At 26.2% G+C, this 16,758-nt stretch overlaps 1 protein-coding gene across 1 annotated transcript; it reads left to right on the forward strand.

Annotated features, from left to right (window-relative positions):
* The first annotated feature begins 9,431 nt into the window (after positions 1-9,431).
* Positions 9,432-11,050, forward strand: LOC124927163 (agmatine coumaroyltransferase-2-like). The gene has a single exon (XM_047467525.1). It carries the CDS (start codon positions 9,528-9,530, stop codon positions 10,842-10,844), a length of 1,317 nt encoding a protein of 438 aa, XP_047323481.1. The 5' UTR covers positions 9,432-9,527; the 3' UTR covers positions 10,845-11,050.
* The last annotated feature ends 5,708 nt before the right edge of the window (positions 11,051-16,758 follow it).

Genomic DNA, 16,758 nt, shown 5'->3' on the forward strand with positions numbered 1-16,758 from the left:
GTTTTGTTAGGTTGCAAGTTCGAAACATACATATAGCACTTTTAGTTTTATTTTTAACCGTTTTAAGTTTATATATAAATTATTGTTACAATGTCACGCGTTCATCAAATTTTGTGTTAATTAAAAATGTAAAGTGTTATTTGCTAGTTGGTTAAAGAGTTGTACTTGTTTTGTTATGTTGTGAGTTCGAAACATACCTATATCATTTTTAATTTTATTTTAAATTTTATGGGCGGGTCAACCCAGAATCCGACTTAAGTATCCATTTACTCTCACATATTTATCCAAATTAACCACAATTCTCGACCCGACAATACAGACACTTTCAAAATTAAGCATAATTATATATATAAATTTTCTTTAAAAAAAATTAACCAAAGAACCAAATAATTAATTAACGAAGCTTCTAAAAGGGATCCCTGTTATGGGTTTCCCCTTGTTCCCCTCGTAGGGAGGGCAAAATGGTAAAAAAAAAAATTAACATGACTATTTTGCCCTTGAAGGGGAATAGGGAATAAGAAACCGTAACAGAAATCTCTTCTGAGCGTGATTAGCATGCACGTATGAGGGAGAGGATTGAGCAAGAAAGTCAACCAAAAGAAGATATGTTAGGCACCTACCCTTTCAATAGTTTTCTTTTTTTTTGTTGTGACTTGTGACCTAAATTTGTTGTCCCGATGTATTAATTTTGTTGGATTCGTGTCTTATCTGTCTCTAAAGACTAATAATAATAATGTTAGTCGTTCAATCAAATTGAGAACACTATCTGGATGCCGCCTCGCACGTCATTTTTAAACATGTCGGCTCTCTAGCTGCCCCTTCATTACTTTTATTAATTAATTATCATTAAAAATGTAATTAAAATTATCATGTACAGAAAGCTAGCTAGTTCATTATATTTTGAATTGAAATCATTGTTTAATCCCTCTACATCTTCTAACTAAATAATTAATGAACAAAGAAAAAGTAATATTTAATTAACTCAAATGCATGTTGATTAATTAATATTATATATTTAGTTGTTCATTAAAATTATCATGTACAGAAAGCTAGCTAGTTCATTATATTTTGAATTGAAATCATTGTTTAATCCCTCTACATCTTCTAACTAAATAATTAATGAACAAAGAAAAAGTAATATTTAATTAACTCAAATGCATGTTGATTAATTAATATTATATATTGACATCTTAATTAGTTAGTAACTCCCCCCATTTGGACTTAGAAAATATTTCATTCAAATGATGCAAATACAGAATTCGTCCACATATATATATATATTTAATGAGCAATATATTAGTTTAGATGTAAGAATTATCTAGTTGGGAAATAAATTATGTTGTAACATAATTAATTAGTAGTTAAGAAGGAAAATTAGAAAATGACTTTTATGATAGTCTTGTTTGAAATTAAAAATAAACAAATAAATTTGTTGAAATGAAGTTTTCTCCTATCTCGAATGATATTTTTTAATGATAGCATTTAAACTAATCTTTTATACAACTAGTTAATTCTTTTCGACAAAAAAATTACTATTTAAATTATTTTTTAAAATACACTGTGATTAATTAATCATAGTACAAACCTATCTTTTATTAAGTTACCATGGTGAGTTTTTTAATATATTTTTTTTTTATAAAAATTCAATATTGTTTATCATCTTTTATTTAGTCTTGTTTAATTTAGTGGTCCAAATTTTATCACAAAACTCAACTATCATATTAATAATCACTTTATCCATCAAACCACTCTTTTTATTTATTAAATACTAAAATTATTCAAATTATTTAATTATTTTTTAAGAGAGGGAAAATAAAAGATAAGGGATATTTTGGTCATTCAACAATAAAAAATTATTATTTTTTTAAAATTTTAATCAAACTAGGATAAAAAAAAATAAAAATAAAACAGTAAAAATTCAAAAAAAACTAAAAGATCAAACGAGATCTTGGTGATATTTTGTTGAACGGCCCATTATCATATTGTATTTTATTTTCAAATAAAAGTTCAATTCTAAAGAATAAATTTTGTATTTTCATGTTCGTAAACTCTTAAAAAAAATCATTTCCTTAATTATATTATTGTATTAATATTTTTGGTTGAACATTACAATGTCTATGCATTCTTTATGCCTAAGTACTATGAATTAATGAGAAAAAAATCCATTAAAAAACTATTTTCGTTTACTATTTGTTATTGACTTTTGCTACTCTATCTCTAAATATTTTTTTTTTAATAAAAATGATAACTTTTTAATTTTCTTAGATCAAATGAGTCATTTTATGAGTAAATAAAGTTTTTATCTAAAACAATTATAATACTTAATGAAAACTTATAAAATAATATTCAGTTTAAATTATATAGCATATTTTGTCATAAATTATTCAAATATTACACACTAATTATATATATAATATTTATTTCGTTGCATATAATATTACAAATACGAATATCTCATCTCGTGACCTTACACTTTCACTTTAGTCTATCAAATATCTGATTTATATTTTTTAATACTTAATATCGTGATCTCACACTTTAGTCAATCAAATATTTGATTTATATTTTTTAACCATTTTTAATTGTTATTGGTCTATAATCTATCGACAAATCACATCTCAATCATACTTGGTTAAGGGTTGTACTTGTTAAGTTGCAAATTTGAAACATACTGTTGTAATTTTATGGGCGGGTCAACCCATAATCAGATCTAAATATTCATTTATTCTCACATATATATCCAAATTAACCACAACTCTCGACCCGACAATCCAGATACTTTGAAAATTAAGCATCATTATATATAAAGATTAGTTAGTTAAGAAGTTGAACTTATATTATTAAGAATGTCCCGCGTTATCAAATTTGGTGTTGAATTTAAAATATATAGTACTATTTGCATAGTTGGTTAAAAAGTTGTAATTGTTTGGTTAGATTGTAAGTTCGAAACATACATATATCATATTTAATTTTATTTTTAACCGTTTTAAGTTTAAAGGAGGGTCAAAACACAATCCCATTCAAATATTCATTTACTCTCACATATATAATCAAATTAACCATAGTTATCGACTCAGTAATTCAGACATTTTGAAAATTAATATATATATATATATATATATTTTTCTCTCCTACTTTTCATTTTTTTTAAATAATAATATATAAAATAAAAATATAATATTTACAAAGTTAAAGCTGACCTAAGAATAAAATAAATATAAAATTATCTTTTACAAAGTATTGTAATATAAAAATTAAATAGCTCACTATTAACTTAATGGTTTGCCAATTATGAAAATACGCTAAGTAAGAATCTAATTATAAGTTTCTCCTATAATTAAAATTTGCTAATTTTGTTTTAAGTCAAATGAGCACTAGAAATTAATCATAGAAATAATGGTCCAATGTTTTTCAGTCAATCCAAACAATGCAATATCCTCTTATTGATAGAGAAATAACACATTTTAAATATTAGTCACCTTGTCACCTAACAAAAGAATGAGTAATCGTTTTGATTTTCATTACGGCGCATATCACATTTGTTTATCAGAACACGTCATTCATTCATACATATTTAATTGTATTAATAAGTATTTTTTTATTATTTAACTTTTACATTTACCTTAATTAAAATATTATGTTCATAACTCAAATAAATAAATAATCTATATCCAAAAGCCATAATTAACAGATGTGGCTTTGTGAGATCATCAGAAAGCCGATAAAATATAAATAATTTATTTAAATAATTATATGTACAACTTATTTGCAAATAATATTAAAAGAACACATATATGGTCAACCTACTTTTAAAACAAAATTTACTTGTCTACTTGCATGAAATACTTGTCATATAACAAATGTACGTACTAAGACCATTTCATCACATATATAACACAATAAATATCTTTTAACTATTTTATAAAGAGCTCTATGTAAAACATATTGATAGTCAAATTTTTATACATAAATGTTAATTCCATTAAAAGATAACCATTATTTTAAGTTTTAAAAATGTATTTGTCCATAAGTTTAAAGTTGCATGCTTTATACATATTGTAATTATTCAAATTTAGTACAATCCAAATGTACATATCATTGTTCAATGTAACAAATATAATTAACAAGCCGATTCATTAGTCTTTTGTCAAATTTCATAATAGCTAGCATTGATTATCCCATCTTTTTCTTTCCTTTTCCTTTTCCCAATGATATCTCCTGCCATAATGGCTCTAAATAACACTCGATTCATACAAAACTTTTTGTTTTTTTGGGAAATGATCCATACAAAACTTACATAGGTATGCCAATGGATAAGATACTTTACTCTCATTTTTCTTACCATATAATAACTTTTTACAAAGAATTTTTCAATATGACCATATACTCCATACAATCTGAATTATCACATCCCTAAAATGAGGTTTAGGCCGTTCTATAAAATTTATTTGAATTAGATCATAATTTAAATTGTGATGAACTAAATTTTAATGCACCTCACCAAAGTGGCCTGGCGGAAAGAGTCGGTCTAAAAGACCAAAAAATCAGGGTTCAATTCTCACCGAGAAACGCTGTAAATTTTAATGCGGAGTTTTATGGTTGTAAAGTGTCACACTAGTTCTCCTTAATTAATTCAAAAAATAAATCTTAATGCGGAAACGTACCTGATTTGTAATCTTTTGAATATCCAACATTTTTTCAATTATTTTAGTTTAATTATTTCTAATTTAATTCATTCATAAAATTAAAAATATCAATTAGTTGATGACACATACACTCTTAAGTCATAAACTAATTGATTTCAAATTAAATCACGTTATTTTGACTTAGTTTGACACAATTAATACTAGTAACTCATATATTTTAACATGACCATCGGTGGAGGATTTCACTTCGTTGACCTAGAGTGGACGGTGGACGAAGATCTTGCACACCCTCAAGTGGAGGACCCAATTACCTCAGTGATGACACATGGAATCGATCGATTATGGGGTTTCCCTGACAATGAGGTCCCCATATATATCCTCAGAGGAGGTAACCAAGGGTTGGGTATCCCAGATTTTCGACTCGGCCAACTAATTACACAATTGAGGAGTTTGGTTTCAATGTGGAACTCATACGACAAATTATATCGATGAACAAGCTGAAATGATTGAGCAAAGAGAGGAAAGAGCTAAGAAAGCATGTGAAAAAAGAATCTTACAAAGATGTTAAATACGCCCAAAAATGATTGGTGGAAGGGTTCGCATGGACACCAACTTTCCCAAAAGTTTCCTAACTTTACAAGTATAATGTGCATTTTTTTCTGAGTGATATATGTGATATATGTTTAGTGAGAGTTTTCTTTAGTCTTATGTGATCACAAATATTTTTTTGGTATGTTATTTTGAGTTATAACCGAACTAATTTAGGAAAAATCCTGTCCTAACTCGTTTCTTATTGATTATTATTAATTTTAGAGTTAAAAATATTTTTTAAGGTGTCTCAAATTAAAAAGCAAGAGAAAAATTGAAGTTAGATTTATAAGAATAATAAAAATAAATTTTAACTATTCAAAATAAAAAGAATAATAAAATTAATATATATATATATATATATAAATATAAAGTAACGATGGAGGGTGAAAATTTGGTGTCATTAATGATATCGGAACACATAATTCGATTTTAAAAATATAAATTTTCTCTCCTGTTAGATTTAAGTTTATTCACGTATTGTCACATAACCATGACACAAAATTCTCACAAATTACTTTAAAATATAATCATTGTTATATAATATGCTAACCTAACTTAAAATGGAAACGATCAGTTTATAATTCTATATTTTATATGATAAATATTATATAATTATATCGATAACAAATTATACTATATTCTTAACTCCAGAAATGAGAAAGGAGAGGTGGATGTGAATGATTAGTTCAATAGGATTGATTGAAAAAATAAATAAAAAAAAGATATATTCTTTTTTTTCTTCTCACACTTTTATATATTATTTTTTTTATATAATTTAACTCAAATAATTTTATAATAAAAACTCACATACCTTCTCTTTCATTCTATTCTGATTTTTTGTTGGGAACAAAATTTGTCTAGATTATTTGAGATGATCAATTTGATCTTTTCAAATATTGTGCAATGTCTCTAGTGAAGATTTGGTGGGATCGAGATATGGATTGATGATGGTCCACAGGACATGGCTTGTGTGGTTGAAAAATCAGGGAAGTAAATTATTAAAATAAATATTTGAACAAAATTAATGTCAAGACCAAGCTGCCCAGATCTAAGAGTTTGTTTGATTCCTATCATCTTTAACTTATTATATAATGATATATTGGATAGTATTGAACTTATTTATATACATATAGTTTATTTATTTATTAATCACTCTAGTAGTATAGAGATAAAAAAAAATGTATATTTTAATTTAACTTACTATTATAGTAACTTATTCTTGAAATAAACTTAATCAAACAAGCACTAACTAATTAATAGTATTAATGATCCACTTTATAATGGGACCAAATCCAGTCTAACCCTCATGTAACTTTTATTGATTTGTGGGTTAGATGGGATGGGAGAGATCATAATGATAATTATCTACTTAATTCTTTTCCAGTTTTGCTGCCTCCCTAATAATTATATTATTTACAATCTTAACCTTATAATTATTTGATTCGAATGGCCAGGATTTATGGCGGGCACTCTAGCTAGCCTAACTAGATATATTTGATCTATTAAACTACATCAGTTTTATTACTGATTTAAAATTTTACATAATAATAAAGTAATTTTATATTTACAAATTTAAAATAATTTATCTATTATTTAAATAAATAAAATTATGTAATTCATTAACTATATTTATATATTATATATACATGGAAAAAAATGTTAGAACACCTATTTATATATTAAGATTCATATTTTTAATATATATAATTTTCATAACAATTCATGTCTAGTTGTATACAAATTGATATATATTATTTCTTGTAACTAGCATTTAGCCCGTGCATTTGCACGATTAATAATATAAATCTAGCATTTTTAATTTTATTTTTAACTGTTTTAAATTTAAAGGCGGGTCAACCCACAATCCGACTCAAGTATCCAAATTAACCACAGCTCTCGACCCGGCAATCCGGACACTTTAAAAATTAAGCATCATTATATATATATAGATTAGTTAGTTAAAAAGTTGAACTTATATTAATATTAAAACGTCCCGCGTTTATCAAATTTGGTGTTGAATTTAAAATATAAAGTCTTTGTAGCCTAGTTGGTTAAAGAGTTGTACTTATTTTGTTAGGTTGCAAGTTCGAAACATACCTCTAGCATTTTTAATTTTATTTTTAACCGTTTTTAAATTTAAAGGCGGGTCAACCCACAATCCGACCCAAGTATCCAAATTAACCACAGCTCTCGACCCGGCAATCCGGACACTTTAAAAATTAAGCATCATTATATATATATATATATAGATACGTCAACAATTGTAATATTTTTGTATTTTTGAATATTGATTTATATTATAAAACATATGTAGTGCATAGTATTACAAATTAGTTTGATTCAGAATATACTAGATATATTAAAAAAAATAAAATTATCTACATTATGGTTATATATATATATATATATATATATATATATATATATATATATATATATATATATATATATATATATATATGATGATCACATTATAATAAAAACTAAAATTATCTAGTTATTAATTAATGTTTAAGAAAGTTGGTTAAAATTATATATTTATAAAAAAAAATATAAGTGCTTGTCATATAAATAAAATAAAAATTAATTAATGTTCTCAAGTTAAAATTATATTTTTTGTAGACAAAATTAATTTGTCCATTCATCTATTCTTTGGTGGTAACGTACAAAATTCTCTTTATAACTATAAATTTTATTTCAATTTAAAATATTTTAAATAAGAATTCAATTTTGATTTCTTAAATACCGACTATTGTATATTAACAACAGTGATATATAGCTAACCTCATGAGCACCAACTCTTCTAAATAATCCATATTTTGAAAACATAAATTGGTTTTTAAGCAGAAAATTAAATTTGACAAAATTTAAGATTAATTATATTAAAATAATCATAAACAAGACAATAATAACAAAAAAATCAGTTAAGAATGAAAATTCATCTAACTGAAAATTATTTTTTAAATTGATTAATGCAAATATTTTATTTTTTTAAACAAAATTTAAGATTAATTATATTAAAATAATCATAAACAAGACAATAATAAAAAAAACAATTAAGAATGAAAATTCATCTAACTGAAAATTATTTTTTAAATTGATCAATGCAAATATTTTATTTTTTTAAAAGGTCTATATATATTAAAAATTACATAAATCGTTTAAACAAAACAACAAAAACATGACATGAAATAAAAAAAAAAGTACGGAGTAATACTGATATTATTATATGTAAATTCTAATAAAAATATTTTTTTATCTCTTATTTTAATCTATTAATCTCATGTTTTAACTTCTCATCAATTTTAATTATTATTATAATGCTAGTGGTGTCAATCAATAACACACTTATAATTTGTATTTGGGACTACTTTAAAATTGTAAAACATATATGAAATTGGAATTGGAACTGGAATTTGAGAATATAATGTCTTTAAATTTGTAAAAAATATTTTTTTATGTTAGTGTTGATAAAACAATATTTTAAAATATAATTTAATTAAATATAAATTTATTTACGTAGTGTTTTGAGTTTATACTCAATTTTTGTTCTATTTTTTAAAATGAGTTATTGTTTATTTATATATATAAGTGTTTTTAATTCATTAGATTAAGTGATAAATGTCGTTTCTAATAAATCCTCTTAAAGTAAAATAATCATAATTGTGAATAAATAAATAAAATGTTTTTAAATATACATACATTTTTATATCCATTATAGTGTTATTTACTTATTTTTTATTTTGCTGTGAATCAATGTTTTAAAAGTCAAATTAGTAAAGCACATTCCTTGATTCCTCTCTCCCTCTTTCCATGGAGTATTGCAAGCTGTCCAAATATGTATTAATTAATCTCATAATAATTAGAAAATAATTTATTTTTTAAAATTAATTTATATTAAAAATGAATAAATTATCTTTCTTTTATCAGGAAATAAGAGTGCAAATCTTGAATTTGTGAAAAATTTTCACCATTAAACAAAAATAAGTTATAGTGTTTATTATTATTATTATTATTATTTACTAAAATGAATGGGACAATAATTGCTAAAAAAAAGTTATAATGATACAAATTCATTGAATTAAATAAATAATATTATAATATTTAATGAAAAATGAATGTGGACATATAAACAACTCTCTCTCCAAACTTGAAGATCGACTCAATGCAGGCTGTTAAGTTTATATATATATACATCTTATGTGAGGATAAAACTCAAACCAACATAAGGTGTGCTCATCCAAACAGCCAAAAGCAGCTAAAAAAAAGAAAAAAGAAAATCCCATAACCATGAAGGTGAGAAGAGAGAGCACAAGAATCATCAAGCCAACCTACGAAGGAAAACCACCTTCAACCAAACACATAATTCCCTTGAGTGTGTTCGATAAGGTCACGTATGATTGTCACATTGCCGTCATCTATGCCTACCGCAAGCCCAGCCCCACTACAGCCACGCTAGAACTCGGCCTTCAAAAAGCCCTGGCGGTCTATAGAGAATGGGCGGGAAGGCTAGGTAAGAATGAAAACGGGGAGAAGGTTATTTTCCTCAACGACGAAGGCGTGACCTTTGTCGAGGCTACTGTTGAAAATAGCCTCGACCAGGTCATGCCATTGAAACCATCCGCATCCATTCTTAACCTCCACCCTAGCCTTAAAGATCCCGAGGCTTTGGTTCAAGTTCAAGTCACCAGGTTCACATGTGGCTCATTAGTGGTTGGCTTCACGGCCCATCACCATGTCGCGGATGGCCAATCAACCAGCAACTTTTTAGTGGCGTGGGGACAGGCTAGTCAAGGGATTGATATCTCTCCAATCCCATTTCATGACCGAACTATCTTCTCTCCAAGAGAACCTCCCATTTTTGAGTTTGATCATAGAGAGGTTGAGTTTTCTAGCAAAGTTGCCAAAAAAGTAAGTGCACCCATTGAGAATGATATTATTATAAGTAATAATAATAATATTGTTGTGCATAAGGTCCATTTCACTAAAGAGTTTCTCAACAAACTCAAACTCAAAACCTCCTCCTCCTCAGCGAAACCCTACACCACTTTCGTGAGCCTACTCGCTCATCTCTGGCGATCAGTAACGAAAGCACGTTCCCTCAGCGGATTCGAAACCACCGGTATTCGAATCTCGGTTAACGGGCGTGGGAGGCTAACCGGCCCTAGGGTTCCTAATGAATATTTTGGTAATTTGGTGCTATGGGCCTTCCCTAGTACCAAGGTGAAGGAACTATTGCACCAGCCATTGCCGTTTGCGGCTAAGTTAATACAAGACGCGGTTGCAAAAGTGAATAATAACTATTTCAGGTCGTTCATTGATTTCGCTAGCTACAAGGCGGAAGAAGAAGGGCTTGTCACGACTGCTCAGATGGACAAGTCCATATTGAGCCCAAACTTGGAGGTGGACAGCTGGCTAAGGTTCCCATTCTATGACCTAGACTTTGGGACAGGCAGCCCTTACATGTTCATACCAACTTTCTTTCCGACCGAAGGGATGATGTTCCTCGTTCCCTCCTTCATTGGAGACGGTAGCATTGACGCTTTCATTCCTTTATTTGAAGACAACGTCGCCACGTTCAAGCAAGTCTGTTACTCTCTTGATTGATACTGTTTTTTTCTACCCCAAGTAAGTCCATAATTATATGCACAATATTACATAAAATTATTATGTAGCATATATATATATATATATATATGTTTTGATTTCTGTTTAATTAATATTCCCTTGTTAGCAGTATACTAATAGTGCATGTCAATGATATTATATATATATTATTTTGTATGTAAAATTGTGTTTTGTGTTTTTAAGGACGAACTCTAGCTCCTTAATTATACAATTTGTTGTAATTGTTTAAAAGAAATTGTATTTATCTATATATAAACGTCAAAGTATTTCTTCTTTCAAAGCTAGCTAGAGCTAGCTTCTGGTCATAACCTTTCTTGTTATTTTCTTTGTTTCTTCCTGGCCTTTTCACCAATCTTTTGCAATCATGACAAGTGGATGGCGATTTAATTAAACTAAATTATCGGTCACCTAACCCAAGCAATTTAATTTCAGAAAAAAATAAATTTATAAATTAAATAGCTTGTCACTATATATCTAGCTCTCATTTTATTTTTGTAAGAGTAAATCTAACAATAACGAATCAAAAAGCATACTTCAATTTAAATAAAGACGACATTAATATATAAGATCCCATGTTTTCGGAAAAAAAAAAAACTAATATGGCATCATTTGATTACCTTAACTTTGATCAAGTTTTAAAACTTTAAACTTGTTATGAAAATTTACGTTAGTGGTGCATTTTTCATCTTTTATTTTTCAATACTACTTAAAAACGAGTCTCTTATTAAAAAAAAGAAAGTATTTGTATTGATATTTCACCAAATATTGTTGTTTGTAGTTAATTCTTATCCAGATTGTCACAAACAGTACCATTCCTTTTAAGCCATATGTTATTAATTATTTGTAAAGATATATAGCAGAGCCATACAAATAATGCCATATGATATTTGCAAAGATAACATCCGGGACATTATAATTAATGTGTTTCATATTTTATTTGGCTGAAAACTGTTTCTTATTTGATTTTAATTTCCTTTTCCATCATCCACTAACAATTAAAATACCTAACAAAAATGAGTCGTAGCTTATATATATGATAATATTTTTGAAATTTAATTACCAACTTGTGTTATATAATTATTTTATGACAAAGACTGTAAGAAGAAAATCTCTCAAATAAATTAAACCGTGTTATCGAAGGTGGGTAATATAAATTAGACGCCCTAATATTTGTCTAATTGTGATATTTAATTGATAGACATTTTGAAGAACACGGTTTTATCAGGTGGGTGTAGTCATTATTGATATTACAACTCTTTTTTATTTTATTTTGAAGTATCTCTCGCACAATGATTAATTGATCATTATACATGTGGACACGTTCAAACAATTAAAACCACTAGCTATCTCTACGTGAACTTATTATCCCTGGCACTACTTTTAATTTATTATGTAACGTTATTTAATTACTTATTTGATCAGTTTTTTCTTAGAGACCTTAATTTAAGGGGATTTAATTTGTGCACTTAAGTTTTAAATATGTATATTGAATTTTTTTTAAAACGGTTAGAACCATTTTATTAAAATTCTAAAAGTGAGAAGGTTAAAAATCAAAGTTACACAAACCCTAATTATGGTTAAGGATAACAATCAATCCACCCTAAAAAAATATATTGAGAATACAAACAAGGCATATTTTTACTCCTTTTCTATTCTATAAAAGGTAAAAAAAAACATTCCATTATTTACAGTACGGAAAACAACGGTACACATGCACCTAATAATTGGAGGAATAAAGAAAGATTATACTTTGTTAACATTTATTCATTATTCTGACAATTATTTGTAACTGATCTTATTTGACCAGTTATAATGTTGATAGCACAAATCATATTATTTTAGGGAATAACATCTAAGGAAAGATGATTGACTTTGGACTTGGGGAGTCTAATTTCACATATATTGTACGTGGTATGATGTGGACAAATTCATTTTTTTATTTTCTTTATATTTCTTACAAAAATGAATTTGAACGATAAACAATATAGAATTGTTATTTTTATAAAATATTCATTCTCATTTAATTTAATAAAATGTTATATATAATTAAATTATAAAAATACAAAATAATAAAAATTAATATTTAGATATAACCAAATTATTAAAATAATAATTTTAATGAAGAAATCCAACCATCCAACGACTATTTTGAGTTTCATAATAATGAACGACAATACGGAATGCCAAATAAATGATGTCAAGATTTTCTCAATCAAATATTTTGAGTGAATGTAAAAATTGTCATCAACCAAATTGGTAATCAACTGCATATATGACAAAACTAATAAAAAACTTATACAAAATCATTGAAATATACATTTAATTAAGAGGTATCCATATAAAAGAGCAATTGCAATTTCTTTTTACTAAACGTGTGAAAAATCTATATATTTGATTACTCTATATTAATTTTTGTGTTGCTGAGGAGATAATTACATACTTATGATCACCAATACAATTTGAGGTATAAGGTACCAAGGGTGAGTGAATAAATTAGATGTGCCAGATATATGCACTTAATTAGTTAGTTAGGGTTATCTTAAAATTTTACCATTTTTTCGGAAAAAAATGAAAAGTCAGTTGTCCGGTTCCTCAATAGAGACAGTAATGTATAACCGCCGTTAATGTTTTCTTTTCTAAACAATGAAATGATTTTAAAAACTAATTAGAAAACGAGTCGTGATAATAATCCCATAAGAGAGTCAGATATGCCAATTATACTTAATATCATGAAATGACAATAAAGAAAAACGAAAACTCAAGTCAACACATAATAGGATCGAACTATATATATATGTATGTTTAAATATATATATATATATGTTTAAATCTCTAAACAGTAAAAATGATATCCTTTATATTATGAAGACCAACAACCATTAAGGGGAAGTGAGTTAATATTATCATTGATGATTATCAATTCATTTGCTGCTTCAAATGTAGGGATTGGTGCTGGTGAAAATCAATCGATTATATCAAACATGTCATAAAACTAGCTAGTGAAATAACAATATGAATTAATGATACTTTGTCTTACACAGAACATAATTATCTTGATTGAGTTTTTTCTGATATGTTGACAATATCAATGGGAATGACTAAATTGTAATGTTTGCGACAAAATTGATCAATAAAATAAAAAAATTTATTAGTAAAGGCGAGGTTTTGAAAGGTAAAAATTGCGCTTGTAAATTAAATAATGTATTATAACACTTGCACTCTTATAAATTAATTGTGGATTAAAATGAAATATTATTTGTGGTTAGGCATATTTAATGGGATGCCTTGCTTGAGTAATTCAAGTTTGCCACCATTAGGATTTTTTCATATGATTAGAATGAATGGAAACATAAATTTTCTTTCTCTAAATATATAACAACAAAGTAAATAAATAAATATATATATATATTCTATGATCAGCATGCAATTAAGAGGGAGAGAAATAAATAAATAAATAAATAAAACAGCTAGATAGGTGAGGCATAAATGTCAACCCAATAAAGATATGTTGGCAACTACTTATTTCCCCCATTTGATTTTTCTGATTATTTTATTTGTTTAGTTTTTTTATAATTGGATTATTGTCACATATTTTTCTATCTCCTAAGACCATTGCTAACAATAATAACACTCCTTGGTTGCCACCTCGCACGTCAATTTTCAATCTTTCTACCCTACCTCATTTGACTAATTATTAATTATTATCATCTAATTAATTAATTATATATTTCAAATTATCAATTACAGCCCAACCTCAATTTTTTACAAAGCTTATCTATTGTGTTTAATCCATCGTACAATTCATTGACAAGATCTTCATTCAAACTTTATTTTGATCAGTATGATTTAAAGATCAGGAAACAGTCTTAACATATGTATGTAGCTAGGTGGCCATTAGTTTAGAATATGCTATAATTATCTACTTGGGTTTATCAATTATAATGGTAACATTTAAAAATTTGTTAGACTTTAATTATGTTTAGATGCCAAAAATGTTAAGATGGAGCTTTCTCCCATTTTAATCTTCCTTTTTTAACACTTTCATTTTAGGACCACAATCTTTGTTATAAGTTTTTATTTTATTTTTTTATTATTATTTTTTTAAGTTATTAGCTCAAACTTTAATTTAAGACGCTACGAGTGAAAATCGAACTTGTGACACATCTGATCTCTTTTACTTAAACTAACTTAATAATTGGGGTAATCATCCATCTTTAACTTTTTTTTAACATTCTGGCAGGATTCTCTAAATTATCTTTTTTACTTTCCTATTTTTTTTTTTTTACCTTTTATGTTTCTAATATTTGACAAAATAACTAGCTTCTTTAATATTTTTTTTACATTTTAGGTTAAGAAACTTCCTTTTTTAACACTTTCATTTTAGGTCCACAATCTTTGTTATAAGTTCTTATTCTTTTAATATTTTATTTTTATTTTTTAAAGTTAGCACAATCCTTTAACTTAAGACACTATAAGTGAGAAATGAGAATCGAACTTGTGACACATTTTATCTCTTTTACTTAAACTAATTAACTTAATAATTGGGGGTAACAATCCGTCTCTTATTTTTTCAACTTTTTGACATGATTCTCTAAATTATCTTTTTTACTTTCCTATATTTTTGTGACATTTTATATTTCTAATATTTGACAAAATAGTTAGCTTCTTTAATTTAAACAAATAAATATATATATATTTGTTAAAATATAAGAGAAAAAAAAAGATTGTATTAAAATGATATATTGAATTACATAAGTTATGTCTATTATATATTATAGACATTAAATTGACTTATATTAATATTTGATAAAATATGTAAAATTTTGCAATTTAATTATTATGAGGTATTGCTAGGTCTTAATTTCCAATTGAATCCTAAATTTGATTTGCTTTGATTTATGATTTTTTATTGTATTTTTATATATTTATTTTCACCGACCTTTAAAGTGATGAGAAATGAACTCTCAATTCCTCCTCCACAAAACTTGCTATAATATATATATATATATATATATATATATATATATATATATATATATATATATATATATATATATATATATATATATATATATATATATATATATATATATATATATGTGGAGCATATTAATTAGCTCATTACATGCATCACCCATCCAATTGTTTAAATTTTTTACAGATAAAGATATGGACTATCTTAACTACTATATAACATTATTTAATTAATTTTAAATATATTTGTCCTTTCACATAAATGAAGGAGAATTATATTTGGAACCTAACCATTTTTAGTGAATTTGCATTCCCACCTAATCTCTTTGAACTGCCTAATTAATCTTCTTCTAATTAAAATGTCATATTTAATCCAAAAAAGGTCTTAAATAATGTTGACTAGCTCTCTCAATTTATCAAGAAAAAGAGGGACTCAAACAAATTAATTAGTTTTTGATTTTCCTGCTTCTTAATGTTTTGAACCCTACCTACGATCGAGGCGCCCTAAAGTTTGGGCTAGCTAGTCTATTAATAAAAACTTGTATATCATATTGAAAACATATAATATCTAAATTAATATACTCTAATTATTAAATGTTTTAACATCACCATTAAATTCACCGGTTGAAATCCTGTATAAAGTATTTTTTTTATTTTTTTTTATTTAAGGGTCCGGCGACGCCCTCGTTAATTATCTTTGTTGTTAGATTGTAATTCTTGTTCTAATTGCCAAATTAAAATAAATAAGATTTAACAAATTAAAATAAATAAGATTTAACTAATATACTTGAGAAAAATTATCGATATTAAAGGTATATCAAAAATACCGTACCGTAATATATCGAAAATATCGACTTTTAAGATATACCGAAAAAAGGTAAGGCATGATACCGATACCGTAATTATTGGTACGGTAAAG

Source organism: Impatiens glandulifera, chromosome 2, assembly GCF_907164915.1.
Source record: "Impatiens glandulifera chromosome 2, dImpGla2.1, whole genome shotgun sequence".
NCBI lineage: Eukaryota > Viridiplantae > Streptophyta > Magnoliopsida > Ericales > Balsaminaceae > Impatiens > Impatiens glandulifera.

Excerpts from the sequence above, each read along its gene's own strand:
- LOC124927163 (XM_047467525.1), top strand. The coding sequence starts at position 9,528 with ATGAAGGTGAGAAGAGAGAGCACAAGAATCATCAAGCCAACCTACGAA.